The sequence below is a fragment of the Alternaria dauci genome, chromosome 2, assembly GCF_042100115.1.
Source record: "Alternaria dauci strain A2016 chromosome 2, whole genome shotgun sequence".
In the NCBI taxonomy this organism is placed as follows: Eukaryota; Fungi; Ascomycota; class Dothideomycetes; order Pleosporales; family Pleosporaceae; genus Alternaria; species Alternaria dauci.
This window is the reverse complement of record NC_091273.1, coordinates 3153174-3178792: the sequence shown is the minus strand read 5'-3', so window position 1 is coordinate 3178792 and position 25619 is coordinate 3153174. Positions and strand designations below refer to the sequence as shown.

General features: G+C 52.3%; 11 protein-coding genes across 11 annotated transcripts; 7 read left to right on the top strand and 4 right to left on the bottom strand.

Moving 5' to 3' along the window:
• Positions 1-917: 917 nt before the first annotated feature.
• Positions 918-1703, top strand: ACET3X_003080 (uncharacterized protein; the record flags this gene model as incomplete). The annotated part of the gene is made up of 1 exon (XM_069449893.1): positions 918-1703. The coding sequence occupies one exon, from the start codon at positions 918-920 to the stop codon at positions 1701-1703; it is 786 nt and encodes a 261-aa protein (XP_069309627.1).
• Positions 1704-2116: 413 nt separating this feature from the next.
• On the bottom strand, positions 2117-2614 carry ACET3X_003079 (uncharacterized protein; the record flags this gene model as incomplete). Its single annotated transcript, XM_069449892.1, has 2 exons — positions 2117-2546; positions 2607-2614. The coding sequence occupies 2 exons, from the start codon at positions 2612-2614 to the stop codon at positions 2117-2119; spliced, it is 438 nt and encodes a 145-aa protein (XP_069309626.1).
• Positions 2615-3811: 1197 nt separating this feature from the next.
• On the bottom strand, positions 3812-4885 carry ACET3X_003078 (uncharacterized protein). The gene is made up of 3 exons (XM_069449891.1): positions 4517-4885; positions 4243-4410; positions 3812-4159 (listed from the first exon to the last, which is right to left on the bottom strand). The coding sequence occupies exons 1-3, from the start codon at positions 4850-4852 to the stop codon at positions 4025-4027; spliced, it is 639 nt and encodes a 212-aa protein (XP_069309625.1). The 5' UTR covers positions 4853-4885; the 3' UTR covers positions 3812-4024.
• A 563-nt stretch (positions 4886-5448) lies between these two features.
• On the top strand, positions 5449-6078 carry ACET3X_003077 (uncharacterized protein; the record flags this gene model as incomplete). The annotated part of the gene is made up of 1 exon (XM_069449890.1): positions 5449-6078. One exon carries the CDS (start codon positions 5449-5451, stop codon positions 6076-6078), a length of 630 nt encoding a protein of 209 aa, XP_069309624.1.
• A 3437-nt stretch (positions 6079-9515) lies between these two features.
• ACET3X_003076 (uncharacterized protein) lies at positions 9516-11363 on the top strand (the record flags this gene model as incomplete). The annotated part of the gene is made up of 3 exons (XM_069449889.1): positions 9516-10299; positions 10364-10561; positions 10612-11363. 3 exons carry the CDS (start codon positions 9516-9518, stop codon positions 11361-11363), a joined length of 1734 nt encoding a protein of 577 aa, XP_069309623.1.
• A 303-nt stretch (positions 11364-11666) lies between these two features.
• Positions 11667-12493, bottom strand: ACET3X_003075 (uncharacterized protein; the record flags this gene model as incomplete). The annotated part of the gene is made up of 2 exons (XM_069449888.1): positions 11667-12382; positions 12436-12493. 2 exons carry the CDS (start codon positions 12491-12493, stop codon positions 11667-11669), a joined length of 774 nt encoding a protein of 257 aa, XP_069309622.1.
• Positions 12494-14100: 1607 nt separating this feature from the next.
• ACET3X_003074 (uncharacterized protein) lies at positions 14101-15224 on the top strand (the record flags this gene model as incomplete). Its single annotated transcript, XM_069449887.1, has 2 exons — positions 14101-14138; positions 14192-15224. 2 exons carry the CDS (start codon positions 14101-14103, stop codon positions 15222-15224), a joined length of 1071 nt encoding a protein of 356 aa, XP_069309621.1.
• A 1170-nt stretch (positions 15225-16394) lies between these two features.
• Positions 16395-20776, top strand: ACET3X_003073 (uncharacterized protein; the record flags this gene model as incomplete). Its single annotated transcript, XM_069449886.1, has 8 exons — positions 16395-16636; positions 16689-16755; positions 16805-18090; positions 18138-18470; positions 18516-18626; positions 18676-18858; positions 18907-20422; positions 20582-20776. 8 exons carry the CDS (start codon positions 16395-16397, stop codon positions 20774-20776), a joined length of 3933 nt encoding a protein of 1310 aa, XP_069309620.1.
• Positions 20777-21000: 224 nt separating this feature from the next.
• Positions 21001-21717, bottom strand: ACET3X_003072 (uncharacterized protein; the record flags this gene model as incomplete). Its single annotated transcript, XM_069449885.1, has 2 exons — positions 21001-21122; positions 21201-21717. The coding sequence occupies 2 exons, from the start codon at positions 21715-21717 to the stop codon at positions 21001-21003; spliced, it is 639 nt and encodes a 212-aa protein (XP_069309619.1).
• A 442-nt stretch (positions 21718-22159) lies between these two features.
• ACET3X_003071 (uncharacterized protein) lies at positions 22160-23068 on the top strand (the record flags this gene model as incomplete). The annotated part of the gene is made up of 2 exons (XM_069449884.1): positions 22160-22203; positions 22258-23068. 2 exons carry the CDS (start codon positions 22160-22162, stop codon positions 23066-23068), a joined length of 855 nt encoding a protein of 284 aa, XP_069309618.1.
• A 1945-nt stretch (positions 23069-25013) lies between these two features.
• Positions 25014-25557, top strand: ACET3X_003070 (uncharacterized protein; the record flags this gene model as incomplete). Its single annotated transcript, XM_069449882.1, has 2 exons — positions 25014-25352; positions 25417-25557. The coding sequence occupies 2 exons, from the start codon at positions 25014-25016 to the stop codon at positions 25555-25557; spliced, it is 480 nt and encodes a 159-aa protein (XP_069309617.1).
• Between the last annotated feature and the right edge of the window lie 62 nt (positions 25558-25619).

The following is a 25619-nucleotide window of genomic DNA, read 5'->3' as shown; positions in this document are numbered from 1 at the left end:
TGAACGGCCCTCGAATTGCCATCAGACCTTCAGCAGGCCTCGAGGCTTGTATTGACATGTGTTTGTACATTATGATTACTTCGCCGGATGCAAAGAAGTGGTAAGCATTTCTCAACTCGCTAGTCCAATTCCAGAGTCACGGTCACTTGTCCAACTCACGGTGAAGTCTTCATTTCCCTCATATTCCAGCCTACGTCATGTGTCTCCGTTTGCTTCGCCTACTATCGGCCTGCTGATTGCTTACTCCCTTCGTCTCCAATCTTTACTCAGCCCAATACGCCAACTAGCAAGATGTGCTTCAGCGATGACGACTACAGCTACGAGTCTAGGCTCGAGGTCCGCAATGATCGACGCTACTGCACAGAAGACCACGACCCGCGCTCTGGTATGTCCAGACGCCGCAAGTATGGTCTCGGCGGCTCATACTACCCTTCACGCTACTATGTTGGCCCGCCTAGCGGCCGCTACATGAGCAATGCGGTCAACCGTCCGATTCGGTACTCTCAACCCATGGTCTCTCGAGGTTTTGTTGGAGGTGGCTATCCTGGCTACTCGTCCGGATATGCATATGGCACTGAATATCATGTTGGGGCCCGCGATGTTATGCCGGTCAATTCCGCGATGGTAAGTCATCAACCGTTTCTCTTTGCTCTGATTGCGCTGCCTTGCGCCTTCCCTTTACTACACCGCTGCCTTACCCCGCCATCATTGGCTCGCATGACACCTTGAACATTGGGTTGCCTTCGGTCTCCATTGCCGCGGTCACATTTTCTTCTCCATCTTTTTGTGTCTCACTTCAACCCGTACCTTCTCCCTTCTCTCGAGTACCCCACTCTGATAGTCACACCTGCCCACCAAACTTCCAATATTACAATCACTGCCAATACTCCATCAAATATCGGTCACCAATCATCATAATGGAGGCGTACCCAAAGCCCCGCCACCGGTACATCTATAATCCCCGCTACGGACAACGTGGTTTCCTCACCTATGCCGGCCAGGCCGCTAATGGCGCCGCACCCACGGGCGTCATTGGAGGCGGCTTTGGCTACGGTGGGTATGGAAGCGTTGGCGTTAGTATGGGTGTAGGATATGGAGTAGGTGCCTACCAGCCCGCGGTATACAACGCCCGTCCCCTATACCCTCAAGCATACGCCACCAACTACTATCCCCAGAATTACTTTGCCTCCAACTACTCTTACCCTTCCTACGGCGGTGTCTATGGCTACTACAACGACAACTTGTATGGTTCGCTGTACCCACTTGCTAACTTCTATTACCCCTACCAGAGGACCTACTACAACACGGTACCCACTTATGGCTACACGGCGCACGTCTACCCGCCCGGAACGACTCCCACTACCACTACCTACCACGTGACGAACAGCCAGGCTCAAAGCTATTCGACCCCCATCACACAAACCGTCAGGGAGACGAGACCAGCATACGTCCACGGTCACGCTCAGCCTGGCCCCACACGTGAGGACATCCAGATGGAAAATCGAAGGATTGCGACCGAGCGTGGTGCCTACGATCCGCGCAAGATCCGGCCAGCTGATGCGCGCGACGACGACCCCTTCTGGTGTCGTGAGGTGAACGGCGAGTGGCATCTCAGGTCCTATTACCAGATCGAAAACGAGTGCCATCCTGGTCGGTGGATGATGGATGCTGATATCGGCTTCCTTGTCTTTCACCGCGCGTGATCGAAACGTTGACGGCCGGCTAGCGACGCTCTCATCGATGACAATGGAGAATTGACAAGGGGGGCGACAGACTGATTCGAGATACGGCAGCAACCATGGCAGGGAGAGGGCGGGACAACAGGATCTACTATTTTCATAATCTTTTTCATGTACATATAGGCTGGTGACTCGACGATGAACTACAGATTACGACATTGAAGTCAGGGTCATGCAGGACAGGCGTTATTGCGGGTATTTCCTTGGTGGTTTGCATAAGTGGCGACGGAGTTGCGTCTGCATGGTAGATCATAGTATCAAAGTACCCGGCTCCATATCTTTGAAATTGCACTTCTGCGTTCCCATTCAATTGGTATCGCCTCTTGCTTATTATATTTAAGAAAAGCTCAAAGCCACTTGCGTCTACATCCTCAAATTCACATCTTCTCGCCCTGAATCGTAGCAACAACCTTTCGTGTATGCTTCGAGTCTCTGAACTCGAGGTACCAGATGCCTTGCCACGTGCCGGTGTTCAACCTTCCATTTGTAATAGGAATCGTAACGCTCGCGCCAATCAACGCAGACTTTACATGCGCAGGCATATCATCACTGCCCTCTGCATCATGTCGGTACAGTCCCTGTCCCTTTTTGTCTTCTGGCACAATGCGATCCAACGCCGTGCTCATGTCCGCGCGCACATCCGAATCGTAATTCTCGTTTAGAGATAGCGCGCAGGAGGTATGTTGGACGAATAGGTTGAGCAGGCCAGTCTTGTAGTTCTTGATTTCGGGAACTTCTTTCAGGACGTGGTCGGTTATGAGGTAAGAGCCACGCGACCGGCTGGGGAGGGTGAAAGATTTCTGTGACCTAGGTATCGTTAGCGACGGACTTTGTGTCTGGGAAAAGATTAGGAGAAGGTGGGCATACCAAGACATGATTGGCGGTGCAGTGCAGATGTTCGGACTTTTGCAGACTACGCTTTTGCGCGGTTGTGGTGTCGGTACAAGGTAGTTTGCGAGACTGTTATAAGGCGCCCAGAATATGCCGACAAAGAGTCCTGGGAATAGGGCGATCACGAAGATGAAGACTATCAGGAATGTTGTCAGATGCGAGGTTGTCGAGTGTGGCTGCGGCATTGCATTGAGCTAAAGTTTGGAGGGTTGAGTGTCGCCGGATGATGTGGGGTGCTGTGACGTCAGAGGGGATATTTTGGTGGGGTTAGCAAATGGCATGTGCGTTCTTTGCTTTCACTAACACTCCTTGCGGACAAATGATATGCTCTTCTTTCCTATCAGAGGTGTCACTGATGGCTGGGGGCATGGAACCTAGGGCCAGTTACCAGAAAGGGCTGGACTAGTCCATATCAAAATCCTTCGGCCTGCTTTAACTCTTCTTTATCTTCTTCAGTCGCCACCAATTTGAAACCTGGTCGCCGTTGAGAGACTTTTAACACATCTATTGCTAAAGTAAAGCATGATTGAGCATGTGCTTGACACATGCGGATGTGGGTTGATGTGTATAGCTGCCCAGGAGTCAAACTAGGCTCGTTGTGAGGTTCTCCAAGCTCGTATTGTGAGTTCTCGAGGTTATTGATAACTCCACAGGAACCAGATGAAGAACCATCGGACGCTACTATAATGACCTGCGAAGGCCATCATCCAATGTATCTACGCTTCAAGATGTCACCTATATGGTCTGAGGCCCGAAAGCCACCGACTAATCACTTCACCAACTGAGAATTCAACACAGCTTCTCTCGACTCTAATGGCATGTGCTGTGATAGCACAAGTATAATGCACAGCGGAGATCAACTACCAACACTCTCCGGCCTTGAGCATTGTGTTTTGCAGCACGATCCAAGAAGACTACCCAGCAGGCTTTTGGGAGCGAGCGAACTCTTGTACTCTAACTCGGTTGGCGACATCACGAGCTAGGTGGGGAATTGGCACGAGTGACGCGCATCATCTGAATCAAGGGATGTGTCGCGATATCACATGAAGCTGTGTCAATCACCAAGTACAATGCGAACTTACCAAAACTGGGTAAGACAAAGTGCCGGCTTCTCAGTTCTGCGCAGCGATATTTGAGGCAGTCTTCACAATAACCTAGTAGGGGCTTCACTGATATGCATTGTTTGATTGCTCGACTCAAGTCCTCAATCAGATCAAACTTTGTATCCTTCCCCTGCGCTGAGGCAGCGCGGCGGAGCTCATCTCCAGAGTCTCTAAGAGCTCGAACACCATGTCGCGTATCGTTCTAGCAACTTTGGCAAGACGACAGATTGAAAATTCTCCATTGCACTGTATATGTACACCATCTCCGAGCGCTCTTGTAATTCCAGTACTTTATCGCTGTGCAAGCGGCTCGTCCGTCACCTTCTGCGTCTCGTTAACTTCGGCCGCGTCGCCCTTGGGCCCAAGCGGGTATGATAGCTCGTGCTCGGGGGTGGCTTCAAGGAGCGGTCGATGTTTCTCATGTGCCTGCAAGGATATCAGCAACTATTCACCTGTAGAATACGCGAGCCCTAGAAGCTCAAGGACACATAGTCAGAGAGGGAACTTACGAATGGCAGTCCGCAGTATGTGCACCAGCAGATCTGGGGCTTGTCTACGTTGATGAAGATCCTTGGGTGTCCAAGAGGCCCACCGCCTCCGTCGCAAGACACTGTGCGGTCATGTGTCCAGCGAACAGGCTGCTTGTGGATGAGCTCGATGGCGGCATATGGCCGGGGCTAAACAAGCTGTGTCAGCAGATGCTCTGTCATTGCACGGTGTCGACTGCAATCCTCCACCCTGATCTCCCGACCGCGCTCAACTCGACAGCTTCACAGGACATACCTGGTCCTCGATGATGCTCTGCTCGAACCTAGGCCCGCTCATCGCGACCTCCCTGGGATTCTGACTCCGCGACCAGATACCCTTGTAGTTTGGCGCCTGTGTGACCCTCATCTTCTCGGCATCCTCTGGAGACTCCTGCAGGACCTTGTCGAAAGAGCCCTCGGAAGAGGTGGGCACCGCATTGGTCTCGGAGACGTTCGGCTTTGCATCGCGCTTGACGGGGTCGTTGGCGGGGACCTGGTTGCTGGTCGTCGCCGTCGACGTGTAGCGGGCAAAGGAGCGAGAGCTGGCCGCTGCACCGCGGGAGCGCAGGGCGCGAAGGGCGACTGGGAGCATATCGGGCGAGGTGTGGGTGCAGACAGGCTGCGCAATTGCTTGGGAAAGATGCCGCTCGCATACTGAAGTTGAGCTTCCGAGGGTTCGCGCTAGATTTACTTACATAAGCGCATGTGTTATTGGCCAAACCAATCCGCGTTCCCTTCACCTCCAATCTTCCACGAACATCGACTCCGATCAAGTCATCCGAGAAGCCGCGTCAAATAAGGCTCCGAGGGCCATTTGGCTCGCATATTGACCCTGCAACTACAAATTGCCAGTCTGCAAAGAGAAAGACACACTGCATCTGGATTGAGAAAACTAATTCGGAGCGCAACATGGAACGGGAACGCCAAAGGCGTAGTGTTGGCTAACAACTGCTTCTTATGGCGCGGTTCTGTCATAAATACGCTAAGCGGCGAGTCCAATACCTATACAGTAGGACAGAACGTCGACGAGTGTCCAGACATTCCCCAGGGATGACGCTCACACGCTGATAGCCGAGTCGGAGATCGGCTCTCCGCTAACCCCGGACCCTTAACCTAACCTCCAGCTCCAGCACGTTCGAGTTGATATCAAATCGAACACAGATCACAAATCTCTCATCCCTTGCCAACATGGTCGGCTCTATACCAAACGACATCTTCCAGTTCTCTACCTACTCAGCCCTCAACGCTGGTTTCAATCAAGGTCAACCACGGACTGCAGACTTGACTTCTCACGGCACTGATGGCATTGGTGTTTATGAAGATGGGAGCCTCATGATTCTGAAAGACCGGCAAGCATATGCACTCACCAAAGATGGCAAAGCAAACTCGGCGCCCATGAATGCACGCCTTCCTCTCGCATTAGTCACAGTCTACCAACCAAGTTTTCGCCTAAAGGTTCCGTCTATATCACTGGAAGCCCTCGACGACCTCATTTCGTCCGATGATGTGGGTCCAGCAAAAGGCGTCAACACTCTCATGCCCTTTAAGATCGCCGGCCGTTTCGATTCAATAGATTTCGAGAACGGACCCAGCAGGAGTGCCATCGATGGCACTATATTCGGATTCGTGGTACCAGCTTGGATGAAGGCTATCAGTGGGCCGAGGATTCACGCACATTTCCTGGATGCGAGCGAGGAGGTTGGAGGGAAGATCACAGATTTTACCATGGCTGAAGAAGCCGTGTTGAGCTTTGCCAAATGCGGAAGGTTTCACCTCGGCTTCCCGCAAGGTGGAGAGTGGGAGGAAATGAAGCTCTAGTGGGGAACGCATGAGAACCCCTACAACGCGGCCAGGCTGGTTGATGATTGCCGAAATGACCATTCATGTGGGCGCAAGCAAGGTCAGCTTTTTCCCACGGCCGAACCACAAACTGCTTGATAGACAGCGAGATTGCAGGAAACGCGAGGATCCGATATGGCGCATTCGAGCTTTTCGATGCGACCGCACAGATTGTCGAATTAAGGTTGCTGCCTGAAGAGGGCTAAGACTGCAGGATCATGCTGCGCTAGCCCAGTTTCCATGTTCTAATTTTTTCTTCTCAAATGCTCACCCCTTTCCAATTGATCATTTTCGCTTGTCTTTCGTTGTACGTTGCTTGTATGCGTGTTTCCCCATGAACGTGCCGCTTGTACCACGTGCAACCGCTACTGGTGGCCGTGTTGGAGGCCTTGGTTCGTCTACGCAGGTCTTGTACGCAGGTCTTGTACGCGGGTTTGTACGCGGGTCTTTGCACTGCTTCTGAGAGGACGATCAGGCTGCCACTCTGTCAGTGAAGTGGTCGTCTCACATGCATCGTCTTCACCCTACAGGAGCAGCCTCAACGAAACTAATCCACGTGCATACCTCGCTTGCAAAGCACTCATGGGACCGATTATGACCTTTGCCGCGCCGCGAAAAGTGCGCCCACTGAAGGTAGACACGCGCATTGCTCATATGCGCTGTGAGCAGCACCAGGACGTGGTTGATGATACGTGGTTGCGAAAACAAGGTGCGAGTTTCATCCAGTGATCCGCAGTCCTGACCACAGTATTGGTATACGCCTGGGATTTATACCCATGAGAACTTCAAGCAATGGTTCTACGCGTGCCTTAAAGTTACCAAAGTAGCGGCTATACCGGGGCTTGTTCTCAATATAGGAGGATTTACTTTCATCCTGCCCACCCCTAGGTCTGATTGGCTCTCAACTTGGATGGACTCTTTACGGGATGGCAACACAGAACTCAGCACTGCGCCTCGCTCGGTACCGTCGCACCGTTTGTTCTTACTTTCTTTGGACGTACAGTATCGCTATAGGCATCGCCGCCAAACTTTGCGGTGTTATAGCCTCAAGCCTTCCAAGGTTGTTTCTCATATCGACTCGCTGCAAGTTCTACCATCAAACCTTCCCATTCACAACTGCGAGCTACATTCCATTGACGCTCCAAGGCTCAGAGTTGACATCATACGCCATGACTAGAACATGCAGTCTTCGCCAACTTCTCTTTTGTTTTTTCGGCATATTTTGTCTTCTTTTGATATTGCTAATTGAAGCCGTCCTTCATTATCGTCTCCAAGCCAGCGGCCCCCGTCCGTCTACAGGGACATTGAGATCTCTCCAACATCTTCTACCTAGCGTGACAGACCCGGTCACTCCAGCAGCACTAGGAACTCTCCACAAGCCGAAGACTCAACATCCACCATTGACAGCGCCCGTTTCGAACTACGGACTCTCTCATACGGAGTGTCATACTGAGTTTCCCGGTCTCTTTGACGAGCTGGATCGTTCAGCTGCGCTACGAAGAGACCTGGGAAACGTCAGCCGCGCGGATATTGATTTGTCTTGGAAGCCATATGGGGCAGTGCGGGTTATGATATACAATCACAAGGTAACTTTTATTCCTGATCGCCTTGGTTTATAAACAAGATACGGAAGCTCACATTGGTGCCTTCAGCTCTATATCATTGACTCAAAATTTGACGGAAAAGGCTACCAACGACCCCGCCTTCTCGCTACTCTCCACCAGCTCAACCGCGCACTAACATCCTCACCCTTTCCCATTCCATCGATAGAGTTCTCCTTCAACGTAAACGACATAGCCGACGAATCTCACTCACATCATACTCTGTGGACGTTTTCAAGACATGTCTCCCTTGACAAGGAAATGTGGGTGATGCCAGACTTTGGCTACTGGTCATGGCCGCTCGATCTAGTTGGTGAATATCAGCAGATACGCAGTGATATGCAGAGCAGCGAAATCGAGTGGGAGAAGAAAGTACCAAAGGTGTTTTGGCGAGGGGCCGTGAAGACAAACAAAGAAGTAAGGGGTGCGCTAATGGAGGTTACAGAAGGGAAACCATGGGCAGATGTAGACCAAGTGGTCTGGAAGAGCAGAATGGATGTGACAGCGGGAAGTGCTGCGTTGCCAATTGTGGGTCACTGCAAGTACCAGTTTCTTATACACACTGAAGGTAAGACAGTACCTTCTCCCTGCACAGCGTGATCATAACTAAACATCTCGACAACATCGCAGGGCGCAGCTACTCGGGCCGAGGGAAATACCTTCTCAACTGCGCATCGATTATGATAACACATAAAGCCGAGTGGATCGAGCCTCATTCACACCTCTTCATCTCCTCCGGACCGAACCAAAACATTGTAGAAGTGGAGCGCGATTTCTCCGACCTCGAAGCGAAGGTACAAGACCTCTTGCGGAATCCAGAGCGCGCGAAATCTATTGTGAAGAATAGTGTAGCAACATTTCGGGATAGATTTCTCACGCCTGCTGCGGAAGCCTGTTATTGGAGGGAGCTCTTCATATCATGGGCGGATGTGAGTTTCCAGCCAGATCCTTGGGAGATTGACGAAGACGGGACGGAGAAGATAAAGGGAGTGCCCTTCGAGACGTTTGTGTAAGTTCCGAGATGTCTCATCCGCACAGGTCTTGAGGCTAATGCGATGCACAGGATTCAAGCACTTGACTTGGATTGCTCTTGGTCGAAGAAGGTGACGTTTCGGTGTTAGGCGTCGAACCACTTTTTTTTTTTCAAACAAGCGTATTGAACAATAATATAGTTCGTTGTATAAAACCGTACCGTAGCTAGTGAATTAGCTTGGTTTCTGTCGTGAGCACGTATGAGGTGCCACTGCATATAGGCTTATCTGTTAGAGAGACTAAAGTCTGCAAAACACTGTGTTGCCAGTCCTACAGGCTCTCTTTATTCGATGAAGTGATATGTGCTGACTCGAAGGTTGTGAAGTAGGAACTGGACTCGCGTCGTGCTTGACCAATCCTGTACTGAGAGTATTCGCGGCAATTGTGGGTGATCCACAGCTCAGCTCAAACGTGAATGCTCATAAGTGCGCACGGTAAGGGATTGGTGACCGGATGCTTGTGAGGATGAACTATCGATTGGGTGCCAAAGTTCCGAGGTTGATAGCGTGTAGCAAGCTGCGGCGAGAGGCCCCGGAGGCTTTCCACTTTCGGACAGCTTCGCCTCATTTGTGGCGTCAGTAGCTCGGGCTGTACCACAACAACACCGTCTCACTCCCAGCTGTCATCTTGTGCACTTCTGTCACTCCGTCTCGAGCTGCATCTGTATTAGAAAGAACCACGAAGATGACGAGGAATCCACCCAGCCTCCGCAAGGCGGCTTCGAACGCTGACTTGTACGCGGATCCGTCACCGCCCCGCCCGTTACGACTCTCGTCCTCGACAATGCTTGGACGCGCTCATACGACTGCATCGTTGCCACATCGACAGCGGCTGGACCGAGCTGCGGAAAGGGGATGGAGGAGTCAGGTTGTTTCTGACTACCGTAACCGTCACAGCATCGCCGCGCCCTATGCCGACCTCATTGACGTTGACGACCAAGACTATCCAGCGCCGTCGACACACCAAAACCCACCGCCGGTACCGCCCAAGATACTCGAAGTGCCAGTCGAGCAAGTTGAAGTGAAGACCGAAATGTCCAAGCCGACACCTTCTCACTGCTGGATACCCGTTCCCGCTCGATCGAAGGAGGATCCAGCACGTTACACGAAGCCCTTCACCGACTACATGACGCAGAACCCCACCATCTTCCATGCCGTCGATGCCGTGGCTCAGGACCTTGAGAAGGACGGATACAAGAAGCTGTCCGAGCGCGATTCATGGGAGCTAAAGGCTGGAGGCAAATACTATGTCGAGCGAAACGGAAGTTCACTTATCGCATTTGCTATTGGAGATAAATACGCGTCCGGCAACGGAGCTGCCATTCTGGCTGGGCATATAGACGCCCTCACAGCGAAGCTGAAGCCCATCTCCAAGCTCCGCAACAAGTCGGGATACGTACAACTTGGTGTCGCGCCGTATGCTGGCGCGCTCAGCAACACGTGGTGGGATCGCGATCTCGGTATCGGTGGAAGGGTACTCGTCAACGAGAATGGGAAGATTGTCACCAAGCTTGTGAAGCTTGACTGGCCGATTGCTCGAATCCCAACGCTGGCTCCCCACTTCGGTGGTAAGTTTTAACTGTACGAAATGCACACGGAACATACACTGATTTGATATCTTCACTTTCGCAGCTGCCGCCAACGGTCCCTTCAACAAGGAAACGCAAATGGTGCCCATTGTGGGTCTGGATAACAACGAGATGAGCAGTTCGTCAAACGACGAGGAGAGAGACTCGAAAGCCAGTGTACTGGGTGGAGAGGGCGCCTTTACCGCTACACAGCCTGAGAAACTGGTGAAGGTCATCTCAAGCGAACTCGGTATTACCGACTGTACGTGCGCCTTCTATTAGACAGTCCAAGATGACACTGACGCGTAACAGATTCATCTATTGTAAACTGGGAGCTCGAGCTCTTCGACACGCAGCCCGCACAAACCGGTGGCCTTGACCGCGAATTCATCTTCGCCGGCCGAATTGACGACAAACTCTGCTCTTGGGCCGCGATTCAAGCTCTTCTCAACTCCAGCGCTTCCCTCTCAACCTCGTCCCAGATCCGCATGGTCGCTGTTTTCGACGACGAAGAAGTTGGCTCGCTGCTTCGACAAGGTGCTCACGGCAACTTCCTCCCTAGCGTCATGGAGCGCATCGTTGAAGAATTCGCCTCCAATGGAAAGACGAGCAGCGCCTTGAGCAGGACATATGCAAACTCGTTCCTCGTCTCTAGCGATGTGATCCACGCTGTGAACCCCAACTTCCTCAACGCGTACCTTGAAAACCACTCTCCGCGTCTCAACGTCGGTCCCGCCATCTCTGCGGATTCAAACGCACACATGACGACTGACGCCGTCTCTACTGCTATCCTGCAGCGCTGCGTAGATCGCGATATCGGCGTTCGCAAAGTCGATCCCAAACTCCAGGTCTTCCAGATCCGAAATGACAGCAGGAGTGGAGGCACAGTAGGACCGATGCTGAGTTCTGCAACGGGTATCAGGGCGGTAGACTGCGGCATCCCGCAGTTGAGTATGCACTCCATCAGGGCGACTACAGGAAGTCTGGATCCGGGCCTTGGTGTGTTTGCCTTCCAGAGTTTCTTAGAAAACTTTGAGTCTGTCGATAAGGAGTTTAAGGAATAGGATCTTGCCCGGTGTTTATAGCATGTTATGGTTCATCACCTTTCGCGCGTCTCACAATGCAAAGTAATCTTCAGATTTCTTCAATGTTGGGTACAAAAAACATCATTCCTTGCACAAGTTACGAATTGAAGTATTACAGTACTCGGCGGGCTTTACCATAGCGCCAGAAATCCGATAACTCCACCTTGATGCCGCCAAAATCAATTCGTGCAACGCCGCCGGGCGACACGAGTCCATGTCTCTGAAAGCAGCCTTTGCTGAAACTACTGCTGCGCGCAGGAACAAGCTAGGGAAGTCGAACACCTATTGACCATTGGGCCGTGTCGGCATCTCTTCGTCGTCGTCGTCTTCTGGGTGGCCAAGCAGATCCTTGACATTCTTCATCTCGTAGTGCTTCTTACGCAGCTCCTCAAATTTGCGATGCTTCTCCCTCTCTTCCTGCGAGGCATTGGGGAGGAGCTCGCCATGGTAGCCTTCATCTGTGTCCATGCCCTCTTCGACTATGACTCTCTTCTCGCTCTCCGGTGTCTGCGAGTGGCGCGCCTGCAGCTCTGGCTGTCCTAGATCAAAGTCGGGAATGTCGTCAATCTTGGGCTTTCGCTTTGGCTTGTCCAGCTCGTCCACCTTGAGCGCTTCGGCGTTCAGCATCTCTACCTCGTCCTCGTCCTCGGCGGGATCGTACTGCTTGGCGTATGGGGTCTTGGGCTCATCAATCTTCATGGTGCTGTCGCGGTTCTGCTCGTTGAGGTAGAGGTTGGCCTCGTCCCACTTGAGCTGCGGACTGGTCTCGTCCGCGGGGTCAATGCCGGATTGGCGCCGTGAGCCCATGCCGCGCGGGTTTGACGAGGATCTCCGGTGGGCGCCAGCATTGCGCAGTGTGTTCTCCAGCACGATGTCCTTCTCCGACTTTTCGCGACCCAGCTGCGGTCGCTCGGCTATCGGGCTTACGGCTGGCGGAAGCTCGCTCGTGGGGGAGGTTTGTGAGTCGGAGCGGTAGGAGCTGGAATTCTTGAGGATACCTAGGTTTGTTAGCTGTGTGTGCACCACATGGCGGGGTATGGTGTGATGGCACCCTTGGGCCGCTCATGGTGCGAGCTCGGCGAATGCAGCTGGGGTGAGTGCGCAGTCATGTTGGTGGTGTTGGGAGGGGTAATGGGACGGCTGGTGGTTGTACGTGGGAAGGCAGAGAGGGTGCCGGGCGAGCTTTGTACGGCTGTGGGCTGTGGGTGACAGGTGAGGCGACGGCGTTAGTTTAGGACGGCAAGGAACACAATGCGCGTGGTGGGGTGCGTTGTCCTGTGAACGGACGGGAGTATGACGTAGACGGCAGGTACCTCTCGCACCCCGCACGCGCTTCTGATTCACATGCAGGTGCGGCCTACGACTCCGCCCATCATGGAGAGGCTGTCGCGGCTACCCAAATACCTTCATGTTGCTATAATAAGATGGCGCATCATGGTTTGGGATGCACCCAGGTCCATGCCTGCGGAAAGACGCACGTGAGAGGACAGCATCTAACATGCGAACTTGTGAAATCTACAAGGGATAGTTGCGACTCGATTGCGATCAGGGCTCTACTTGGGAGAGCAATCGGTACTTTCGGCACCTAGCGCCTACTAAAGCTGTCTGCTACACGATGGATGGATGGATGGATGGATGGATGGACAGTCTGCCAATCTTGGCCAAGGCCCTCTCCAGCATTGTCTCTTGTTAGACGACCTCTTCATGACGCGCGATGCACTGAGGCGCTACTAGTGCCACAAAAACATCTGAAGCTGCGAGATACAAGGTGCTGAGATACACGGTGAGACCATACTGCAAGCCAGTGCCCAACCTTAGCAACGATGACCTGAAGCCAATTCACCGCCTGCAAAGACGTACTGCTGTTGGGTCATCAAATTAGCGGAGCTCTCGAAGATACTTGATCAACGCGTGGCACAATAGTGGGCTTCAGACTTTGCCTTAGAGCTTCAAGCTCAACCAAGAAATCGCAAAGTCGCGACAGTGTACATCTGGCTGAGACTCAGACTACCAGAAGTGGTCCAGAGGACCTAGTCATCCCAAGCCGCGACGCGGAAGAAAAAAAATCATAGCAGCACACATACAAGAAGAGACTGAGACAGCTTGCAGCCTCAACGCGTCGCGCGCGTGACAAAATAATGTCCCTGCTTTCAGGTCATCACCGCATCATGGAAGCCACCGAAGCGGCCCTCGTGATGATGGTTTTAGAAGAGGGTGGCTCGTTCTGGGCCAGTTATCCGAATTGCCAGCTGAGTAGGATGTGTCGAGCTGGCAAGTGATACGAGTCAAAGGCCGGTGTTGAAGAAAAGAAGAGGACGGACGCGCAGGCGAAGAAGAGATTATCGAGCTCGGTAGCTGACTAAGCCACATCCTTGCCGCGGAAGGCGCGCGCCTGAGCTGCAAGTGCCAACCTCTCAAACGTTTTCTCAGAACGCACCACTATCCGCCATTGCACACGATCCATCCCACCACGCTCGACAATCGCATACTCTCCGCCTTCGCCACATCTTTCCTCAGTATCATACCGCCAACACGTGACAAATCTCCCCCTTGTAGCACACAACCATTACCAGAAACCACACCCCGCATATCCTTCGACGCACATTGGCCGCTAGCCCGCCAGCTCTTCTGCTGCTTGTTCGCTCATTACTCCCACCAAGCCTTGGATACTTAACTTTCTTGCCTTGTATTATATACTCATTTCATATTGCTGCCAATGGATAACAGGGAGAATCTGTGGACTAGGCGCTCAAAGTATGCTTCTGCGTCCCCGCATCCTTGCTTTCTCGACTGACAGTCACCAACAGCACCAGCAAGCTCTCCCTCTCCATGTCACATTCCGAAAGCAGCAGCGAAAAGTCGGAGCCCCACCAACGCACCGTCTCTGCCACCAAACGCTTTGGTGGCGATTCCTCCCACGGTGGTCGAAACCCTTTCAACGCCATATCGCCCTTGACCCCTGGTGGCCTAGCATCGCCCACTACCGGAGGCTCCTCTGCGTTTGGGCTCGGCTCGGGCGCATTCGCTTCCTTTGGGTCGGCGGCCAAGACGCCCAAGACGCCTGGCACTGCTTTTGACTTCAAAGCAGCCGCCATGTCGTCTCCTTCGCCCGCGACACCCTCGGACAAGAAGGAAAAGCCCGTGAGCAAGGTGGTCAACAGCATACGCAAGGAATCAATATCTACAGGTTCAATACCAGAAACCACATCGACCCCTTCTGCGCCGCCGGATTTCAACGCGCCATGGCCACTCAAATACACTTGGGCGGTCTGGTACCGCCCACCTACGGCCAAGAATGTCGATTATGAAAAGTCAATCGTGCCGCTCTGTAAATTCAGTACAGCGCAAGAGTTCTGGAAAGTCTTCTCGCACCTGAAGCGCCCCTCGAGTCTCCCCTCCGTCTCAGATTATCACGTGTTCAAGCAAGGCATACGGCCGGTGTGGGAGGACGATGAGAACAAGCGGGGTGGGAAATGGATTATGCGCCTGAAAAAGGGCGTAGCGGACCGCTACTGGGAGGACCTTCTACTAGCACTGGTCGGCGATCAATTCCTGGATGCTGGTGAAGAGTTTTGCGGCTTCGTTCTAAGCGTCCGGAGTGGCGAGGATGTCTTCAGCATCTGGACAAAGAGCGATGGCGTTAAGAATGTCAAGATTCGAGACACAATTAGGCGGGTCCTCAAACTGCCAGAAGGAACCAATATTGTATGGCGGAGTCACGACGACAGTATCGCTCAGAGATCGGCCATTGACCAAGCTCGCCACGAGAAGAGTCAGCATGAAAAGCGGAGGGTAGTCTCTACGGATGAGTCACGGGAGAAATCCACAGGAGGCTCTTAGCGGAAGCTCAGTCTAGCGACGGTGTGCAGGCCAAACCCTTGTCGATCGAAAAGTCGACCATTGGTTCCCTGGGCGCTCTGCGGTCCTTCATCATCTGCCTCTATGCATCATGGGTGCAGACTACATACGCTGGAGAGTATGGACAAATTACTGCTCCAACGAGTCGATCCCTCGTCTTTAATCGAACATAATGCCGATCCGAGCTGTACTGGATGTGTATTATAAATGCGGCTTCTTCGCAGAGTCGACCGCCAAGATATTGGACGCTTGCTATCGAGCACCTTTTACAAGAGAGATCGCTCGCTTCTATTACCGACTGAGCCGCACAACAGTCCGGCGACTAATTGTGGCCGTCGTCGTTGGAACACTGATCAACATGAATGTGTCGGCGTACCTCGGTTAGTTTATAACCACAAGCATGGCGCATCACATCGTCCTAGCGTCATCTCTGTTATCTGTACTTTTACATAGCGAAGCGTAAGCATTCGGGTAGCATCAAGCCCCAGAGCTAGCCTGATCAGAGATCGAGGTACTGGAGAAGAACACGTCGCATATATCTGTGACAATGAACAAACTATTGGAATCCATAAAGTTGTTTCCTTCTGGCATACTCACTCATATGAAGGACTCACATGTTCTCAAGTCTGTGAAGTGAAGTGACGCCGTGTCGTCGAAACACGCTGGAGCGCCTGCGACAAAGGGTCTTTTTCATCCAGCCTGCATCTGTTGTGATTATCGTCGAGACACTTTCAGGGTTCTAGCTATTGCAAAGCTCCAAGGACACTGCAAGTGTTTGGCACAAGTCCGAAAAACTGTACATGAACGTCAGAGCAAGACGCACGGACGCGCTATTCCCGACAAGTCGTTCTCTGGCGCGCCTTCACCTCCGCTTGCCCCACGATGCGCGTCTGCGCTTGTGTAACCCGCTCGAGCAGTTCCAAGTTCGCTTGACTCACCAAATGATGCTACTGCTCGGCGCCTTGTCATCGCGATGCTGCACCAATGTTCACTAATTTCTACAACGGCATACGAGCCGCTGCCGGAAGCTCTTTCGGAAGCACAAACGAAGACGTACGCGCATCTTTCTTTGCAGGCTGCCCGGCCATCTCAGACACTTCAGCTGCCACTCTCTACCTTCATTCTATACCGTCCGCGCCTCGAGCTAACGTCATGTCGCTACAGCCAAACAATGCCGTCGCCCAATCGCCGTCGGGCACTGACTTGCCTCCGAATCCCTACTCCAGGCACTCACCACCCGCACCAGAAACCTCGCGCGTTGTCGTAGACCTCTCCTCGCCCACGCACCGTTCAAGTCGATCATTCCACAACGAGTCGCATCTGGAGACATCTCGCGCGCGGCTGCAGAAGTCTAAGAAGAGCGAGGACGAGAAGCGCTTAGTTGGGGATTACACGTAATACAGCTTGACACATGAGGAGCAGGAAAAGAGACTGACTTGTGCGAAGTAGACCATCAGATGCGGTCGATCTCCCCGACCCGAGGTCATACCTGCCGCGCCCCTTGCCTACCAAGGTATACCACCAGCAACCTGCACTAGAGTTTTCATGCTAATGCTCCCTAGCCTGGTTCAAATAGCGGTTTCAGACCTTTAGATACAATGAACACCGGACCCAACGTACCGAGCCGAAAGCCTACAACATACGGAAAGAGGGATCGCCCACCTCCACCACTGATAGGCCAGGTGCATGGCACAGGACAGCTTGCGTATCTCCATAGGGAAGACAGAGTACCGGCTACGTCATCTCGTCGCCTGTCTTCTCGGGATGGCCACCAGTCGCTGTCGGGCGGAGCTTTATCTGGCAAACGACGGAAGATTGATCATGTCATAACCCTCGATGACGATGATGACGATGAAGTGTTGGAGGTATCCAGTCCCGTACATGCCACACATTCCGGCACGTTACGCGGCCAGAGGCACCCAGTCAGGTCTGAGCAATCGCGGATGAGCATCGGAAGTGGAAGCACTATCGGCGATTTTAGGCCACTCCAATCGAAAAGCGAATTTCGAGAAGTCGACAGTTTTCTTAAATCTTCTCAGAGGAAGCCAAGGAGGTTGAGTTCTAACGCACCAAAAAGTGACTTGCGACGCTCCCCTTTTGGCGGTGGTGCTCTGTCAAACAGCCCTGGCACACATGCTAATCGCCAGGTTATCTTGCAAGATTTTCAGCAAGGCGAAGCGAAGCAAAGCCCCACAAGATGTGATGGCTCTCAGAACAAGCCTGGCCCAGTCACAACTCGTTTCTTTCCAAACGCTCGTATCAACGAATCAACATCAGAACAGATGGACCAACAGCCTGCAAGCATCGAGAGCGCATACCTACGCACACGGCATAGACTGGCACCGAGACAAACAAAAACAACTATCGATAGCTACAGCGCAGATGAGCTTGCCATCACTCCCCCACTGACAGAATCGAAATCACCTTCCAAGCAAAAGCAAAAGCAATCTGCAAACGGTGGAGTCAAACGAAACGCTCGCGGAAAAGTTACCGAAGAGTCGTGGCCACTACTGTTTGCAAGGTCATCCGAGTTTGAGGGTAAAGGAACAAAATCAGAGGACGGCCATGCTACATTAGTTTTGAAGAGTAACAGGGATGAAGGCTTACGTGTACAAACATGGGACCCGGTGGATGGCTGCTACGAAACTCAAATCATTATGCTATCCAAGGATATCAACAACGTGCTTGCAGATGGTACTAGCCGCATTCGATTCAAGGGGCCTCGGAGACACGATGGGAATTTTGGCATCTTCGACCTGGAGTTTGCTAGCACCCCTGGATTTTTCCATTTTTTCAATGATTACGCATCTTCAATGACGCCATCCGGGACGCACACCATCAAATCAGGGTGAGTCATTCCAGGCTGCCCCAAGAGCTTAGTTGACAAAGTCGCAGTGATTATATGGCCCAGCTATTTAAAAGGCCTCTGCAGCCGAAGAATGAGAAGGTTGGCAAGTCCATACTGGTGGAAGACCGTACGGAGCAGTCAGAAAACCTCGAGCGAAAAAGCAATGGCACGTCAAATACACCGTTAGTGGGTCAACTGAAGAGCGCTGGAGACGGAACTGCAGCTAGTGCCATGCCCGGCGCGACTACCACCAGGATAGGATCAACTCGACCATCGCGCGCAAGAAGATCAGCCCCTGTTCAGTATGTCGAGGACATCCCCACAAGTTTGGACGTACCCAAATATTCGATTGAGACAGGACTTGGGCGGCCCTGGGCTAGGTAAGTTTCCAATCGCTAGCGCTGGGTTGCACTAATCGTCTAAAGATCTCTCGAATTCGGTGAAGGTCGCCAGCGTACGATAGTACATTTCGACGACCTGCCCCGTCTGGACGAGGAGGAATTTTTGAATGACAGCTTGATCAACTTTTACATGATGTATGTATTCACTCCCTTGAGCTGTTGATGTTACTAACTTCTCCTCTAGCTACCTCTTCAAGCAACTCAAGGTCCCTACCGACAAGGTTTATTTCTTCAATACCTACTTCTTCACCAAGCTAACGGAGAACTCGGGTCGAAAATCGATAGACTACAAGGCTGTTGAAAGGTGGACATCTAAGATCGACATCTTTGGCTACGATTACATCGTTGTGCCCATCAATGAGAATCAGTAAGTCACGAAGCAGTGAGTTTCGAAATATGTATTGATCTCTATTAGGTTACATTGGTATTTGGCGATCATCTGCAACGTGTCGAAAATTGAGCGCAAGCCGATAGTCCAAGATTTCGATGATCCTCAGGCAGATGTACAACGGCAACCAAATGACTCAACCACAATCAGCAAGTCTGAAACGGCTGCGACCCAGGAAACAACGTTGCCCCTGGACTCACCTGTGTCGATTCCGGAAACGCAAGCTGAGCCGAGCGACGAGGAACCAAATCTCTTTGATGAGGCGGTGCTTTCTCTGGTCGATCGCGACGATACTGGAAACAAAACTCCCCATTCACCCGTGGTCACCCAAGCAGGGTCAGTAGATCAGTATCCAGAGGCTGGATCTTTGACCGTACCACCAGTCGGTGCAGATGCAAAAGATACTCACCAAAGAATACTGTCGGACTCGCAGTTGGCGGCGCCATCCACAAAGGCCAAGTTCAAACGCAAACCCATGCCCAGAAGGGATCCTGACCAGCCTGTCGTGATAGTGCTGGACTCTCTCACTGGAAATTCCAGATTTGGAGCAGTCCGCGCACTCAAAGACTGGATAATAGCAGAGGGTGAAAACAAGCGTAGAATGCAAGCCGTCATCAAAGAGAATGGCTATTATGCAAAGGATACGCAGATTCCAATGCAGGATAACTGGAGCGACTGCGGTGTCTATCTACTTGGCTACGTTGAGAAATTCTTTCAAAACCCCGATGATTTCAAGAACAAGCTGCTGACAGGATCAATGTCAGCTCGGGAAGACTGGCCAGAACTCAAGCCGTCCGAGATGCGGCACAAGATGCGTCAAATCATATTTGATTGTTACGAAAAGCAGGAGGAAGAAAGGAAGGCACAGAAGAAAGCCAAAAAGGGTTCTGCAAGTTCTAAGAAGTCACCGGCTCCGACTACACATGAATCTGAGGACCAGAGCGGACGCCATACCGAAGAGTCACAGGGAGAAGAGCCGAAGCTTCAATCATCACCTCGCAACGGGGATGCGCAGCCTACATCTCTAGAAGTCGACTCTCCCGTCCGTCTTCCACCTAGACTTGGGTCACCGTTCAGTCTCAACACGCAGCGAGCAGCTTCTGCCGAGCAGTCCCCACAGAGAACTGTTGGCAAGGTGTCCGACTCGCCACCCATTTATACTTCTCCCGCGAAGCAAACCATTGTTACTTCACGTCCAGAGGAAACACCAAAGCGACACCCCGAAATTCGTATTCCCAGCAAAACCTCGAGATCGCATGGGGTTATGCGCAGCGGTCAGACTACTTCAGATGGATGGCCGCGTCCGGTCAGAGCACCGCATCAGACTGGCAATGCACCCGATACACCGAGCCCTAGAAAACGTGGGAGACAGATTGACGACACGGACCAAGTCGAATCGCCGACTTCGAAACGGCAGTTCACTATGTCTCCACGACGAGTTCACGATGGCGATGTGACAGGCGAGCGACCAGATCCACGCAGCCATGAAGGCAGTGCTCCCAATGCGCCTATTGAAATTGAAAACTCCCAGGAGGTTGAGGTGGTAAGCGCTAGCCATCGCCAGCATGTGCAAGCAACCTCAATTGCTCAGCGCAAACACCCATCACATCGTCCACGCCCGAAGCAGACGCTCCATCCGTCACCGTCCTTGGAAGAAGTTCCGCGTTCGTCATTCAGCATGGAAAAGACGAAACATGGTCAGCGCGAAGAGAATGATGCGTTAGAACGCAAGGACGCGGAGGGATCTGACTCAGTAGAAGGAATTTCACAGTCCACCAACCAGTTGCAGCTCGATGGAATCAACGACGGATCCGTCGTAAGAGAAACACCCGAGCCTGATGAAAGGGGTTCGGTCGCACAGCATGGAACGTCGAGACAAGACCCTCTCATTCTCTAGTTTCTTGGCATAGAGCATGTCTTGCGTTCATTTTGCGATGGTGTGTCGCATTTTCTACTCTGAAAGTTTACAACCATCTTGGAATGGTGAAGGCGGTATATATCAAGGATTAGCGGAGGAGTCGGCGACGCTCGGCTGCTCTCTCGAGTAACAGCATGTCGCGGACTGGGTGCAACTGTGGCGGCGCGCCCGATATGACCGTACAACTATGTTATCATGCAATATCATACAGCACTTTCGAGAATTGTGTCGTCTTTACCTTGTTCGGTCAACTGCCGTGATATAGATCCGTTGGCGCCACGTCCGCCTGTAGGGTCGTCGAGGGCGGCGACAGCATGGTCGACTTCTGCAATCAGTTAGCATTGCTGGCATACCCCCAACCCCTCTCCTCGCTCGGGAGAAATGGCATTAGTAGAAGGCCTACCCTGAAATCCCTCATCCGTCTCGGCTGCTTCTCTGCCCACCCAGCGCTTCATCTTATCTCTAATAAACTCTGCAAAGTCCCATTCTTCTGATTCGAGCCTATGTGCGCCTGCTATCCATATATACGTTTCTGCCTCGACTTCCTCGACTTCGACGTTGTCTTGTTCCTTTTGTGATAGGTCGCCCATGCCTTCTTCCGTGTTGCTGCCTTGCAGGACTTTGACTTTTACCTTCTGACGCTGATATTCCGAGCCCTCGAAGATGTCGAGTCGCCAGATGTCGCCGTCTGTGAGGCCTTGTACCAGAGTTCCGCGGACGGACGAGGGGCCATCGACGGGGAGGATGGCAGGGTAGTCTGCTTGTTTCACTTTGTGGCGTCGGTGCGCGTGAAGGATTGCTGGGCGTATGTGAAGGAGAGAGGCGTGTGCGGGTGTAGGCGGTGTTTGCGAGCCCCATATTACGCGGTGTAGGACGGGCGGTGCCATCAAGGTTCCGTAGAAGAATGCTGTATGTGACATTGCAGTGGTTTGGCGGTCAATGGGAGTACGCAAAGGCTGGGGCTTGGGGTGCTGGTAGTGGTAGAGGTTTATAGCGTCCATGGACGATCCAATTCTGCGGACCAGATGGAAAGAAAGATACGTGAGTACGCCTGAAGTAGACAGCAATGACGCATATGCGCGATAACGCTTATCGGTCAGCCCCACCTACCCTACAGCCGCCGGCGGCCACTAAATTAGCGGAGATTGCGGTACCCTCCTTTTTGTCCGCGGGTGTTGTTTCTGTCCCAGCCTCACACCCTGACCATTTGCGCCAAACGGTCCCGAGGTCGCGTGTGTGTTGCATCCATAGTCGTCGGTCACTGCAGCGTTGTCAAAGGAGCATTTAGGGGACCTCGAAGGATTCCGACAGCTCCACCGGCGTTCCGAAGCGTACCGCCTGGCCAAGCACACGACCATCGCCATGTTCTTCATCAGCGCCATTGTAAAGAACATTGCCCCCGTCTTGTACGCGTCCCACCTCCCGTCAGCACGCTCCTGCTCCTAACGCATACCTCGCAGCATAGCAACAAGTCCCATCACCAGCTATGGCGACCAAATCTACAGCATGCACCGAGCCCGCAGCTCCGCCGGCTTCTCCCTCGACATACCGCTCATCATGCTCGTCGCCAGCATCCTCAAGGTCTACTACTGGTTCGGCGCCCACTTCAGCACTTCGCTGCTCGTCCAAGCCCTCCTCATGATCTGCGTCCACCTGCTCCTCCTCCACGTCGCGCTTACCAACCGACCGCCGCCCTCACACCTCCCCTTCCAGCACAAAGATGTCTCGAACCGCCCGTACGACTTTTGGCAATGGAGGGCGCCGAGGCCCTACTGGACATTCATCACGTACTTTACCGGCGTGCTGCTGGTGCTGCACTTGGTCATGTCCTCGACAAGCATCTTCGTCTCGTATACCGATCTGCTGGGTATGATCGCCTTGACCATCGAGGCTACGCTTCCGCTCCCGCAGCTCCTGGCTAATTACCAGAGACGCGGCTGCAAAGGCTTCCGGCCGAGCGTTATTGTCAACTGGGTTATTGGTGATACGTTCAAGATGTGGTTCTTCTTTGCTAGTAGCAATGGTGAAGTGCCCTGGGCTTTCAAGGCTTGTGGTATCTTCCAGGCATGCTGTGATTTGGGCCTTGCAGCACAGTATTTGATTTGGGGCGACGGGCCTGTGGGCGTCGAGGGCCTGGGAAGAGAGAAAGAGGTTCGAAGCCCGATCCCACCCGAAGATGGATGGAACGCTGAGAAGCTTGGGCAGGCGGGTGTGGCAGGAGGTATCGAGATGAGTGATGGACAGGCTTGGGAGAGACCGAGGGCTACGTAGGCGCCGAAGAACATAAGGGAAGCATAATGAAGATGAAGGAAGCTGCTATGCAAGGGATGTTAATGTACATGGACATCAGGTATGTCGAAATATTATTATTATCGCATATATCAGACAACTTGAATGCTTGAGCGTCACGAGCCAGATTCACGCAGATGCCGCATTAATCGCCACATGATCTCTCCTCCTGACCTGATGCAGTGTATCCAGTTTACACTACATAATGCACTCCTATGGCACGCCCCCTCTCGCCTTATCGCCTGCCGTGGAGAAAGCCTACACGAACAAGACATGGCTCAAAGACCTGAAAGCCCAAAAGGAGACACTGAAGACCGGAACCTTTTTGACGTCAAAGATGCCGCCCCTAGTCGGACCAACACCCACGAGGCGTCAGCCGTTCTGGCTTCCTCTGCTCCGATGGCATCGGACAACGCCAGATCAGAAGCAGAGAACTTGGAGATGGGCAAGCTGAGCATAGTAGCCAACGGCGCGCGTAAGAGTGCAGCACTACAGCGGAGGGCTGTATGGAAGGCGGAAGATGCTGAGAGAGCGGAACAGAAGAAGCGAGATGCAAAAGCAACAGTCAAGGCTCAAGTGAATGAGCATGGAGAGCGACAAGCAATGCAACAGCTTGATGATGCGAACCTGGAAGAGAACTCTCGGGAAACTTCAACGCCTGTAATACCACGGCACAACGTTCCGGCACTTTTGCCTTTAAAGCAAGAGGCCATAGCGACCAATAAAGGCGAGGGTAAAGGTTCCGTTCACGACGAAGAGACGTAGAATAAGATGACTTGTTTTAGAGAGCAATCTTTTGCTGAGCTAATTGCTAGATTTGGAGACTTTTGATCATGAGCTAATAGATCAAAGTAGGTTCAAGTGAGAACTAAGATCATGGGCCGAAAGAGCACTAGCTTCATGGAGTATCGTATAGATTACTCCAAAAGATCCGCGGGGTTTTGAACTGGATTCTGCTCTTCTCATCGGTCTTGGTCATATCTCCCAGTAAACGGAATACCGCGCCTGATATATTGCTGATCACGGGATAAGAGCTCGTGGACAGCATTTCCCGCTAACCACTGTTATAACATGGCTTCCCAGCTCATTGACGTACAACACACCGTCCAGACCAGAAGGCAGGTATATTCAAGCCCTACATAACCAGGATGGATACCGATGCCAGACCACCCTTCCAAATCCCGTATGACCTCATTCGAATCGCGATTCGCGAAAAATATACCTCCCCTGGTTGTAGCTATCCACACACTACACGAGACCATTGATGCTATCCAAACGAAGCTCAACAAACTCCAAAATATAATAGACACTCCGACCGATGAAGCGAATAACCAAGAGATGACAGAAGTATTCAATGGTTTGTTGAAGGACATTCCAGAAGTGAAGGAGGGGTTCAAGCTTTGGCATGAGAAGCTCAATCTCGCTTGTGTATTGGTTGGATTGGTATATCCACAGCAGGCAGCCGCACCAGAAGCGCAGTAAACAGCGGAACAATCTGAACGATTGCCGAAGCACATTCGAAATGCAGTTGCGCCTAGATAGCATATCTCAAGGTTTTTAGTACAGCAATGCGCCGTACAGGTGTGACTGCAGCCTACCAGCAAACTCATTTGCCAAAATCATACTGCCTATACAAATCGCTTATCTAGGATATGCGCTACAAGATCGCCACACAAAAGTGAAGATTTTCTGACTGTGATACGATTCATCTCCGTTATCAGCGCAAACGTTTGCTAATGCAGCTTCCCGACGAAATCGCTACTGTATCACCTGTTCAGGAATAACAACTCCAATCGGATATATCAAACGCTCCCCATCGCGTTGAGGTACTAATCTTCAGCCTGAGCGTTCGTTCCTTTCCTTCGAGTCCAGAGGTGATAGCCTATACCATTCTTCACAGCGATCTTGAACAACCATCACCCCCAAGATGTTCGGCCCATCATCTCCATCCCCGCGTCATCTTCGGCGTCGCCAGCAGAACTACTCCTGGGATCATGGCTACATGTACCAATCTGAACTCACGCCCATCCCTTCTTATGAAGACCTCCCCGTTCCTTCTGCTATGCACTCCCCAGTCGACCTGCCCTCCAGGGTCAGTGCTCTAAACCGCCGCGCCGTCATCGTCTCTGCAAATCTAGCCCATCTCACCACCGTCGTCAAACCACTTGAGACGATTACACCCGATGACTTGAGCGAAAGCCATCTTACCGATATGTGGGAAGAGGGCGTGCGCTTGGGCAAAGCGATGGAGGACTTCAGGGAGCAAGTAAGTTTTGGCTGTACGAGATTGATGTGAGACATGCGCTGACTTTGTATCTTCACGTTCGAAGATGGAGGAAGTGAGTTTGATATTGGAAGAGTTGCTGATTGGTCGCAAGAAGGCTTTGAAGGTCATGGGTGGTGTCGGCATGGGTTTAGAGAGCAGAAGTATGTCGAAGAGCTTCAACAGAAGAAGGGGAATGGGATTCTGAGTAAATTGGGCATAGAAAACGATAGTATAGACATTTCTTTGGCCACAAAGGCGTTACAAATG

Coding starts and splice junctions, on each gene's coding strand:
- ACET3X_003078 (XM_069449891.1), bottom strand. CDS start 4,852: ATGCTCCCAGTCGCCCTTCGCGCCCTGCGCTCCCGCGGTGCAGCGGCC. Junction 4,411..4,516: donor AGAGCATCATCGAGGACCAG/GTATGTCCTGTG, acceptor CAGCTTGTTTAG/CCCCGGCCATATGCCGCCAT. Junction 4,160..4,242: donor CATACTGCGGACTGCCATTC/GTAAGTTCCCTC, acceptor ATATCCTTGCAG/GCACATGAGAAACATCGACC.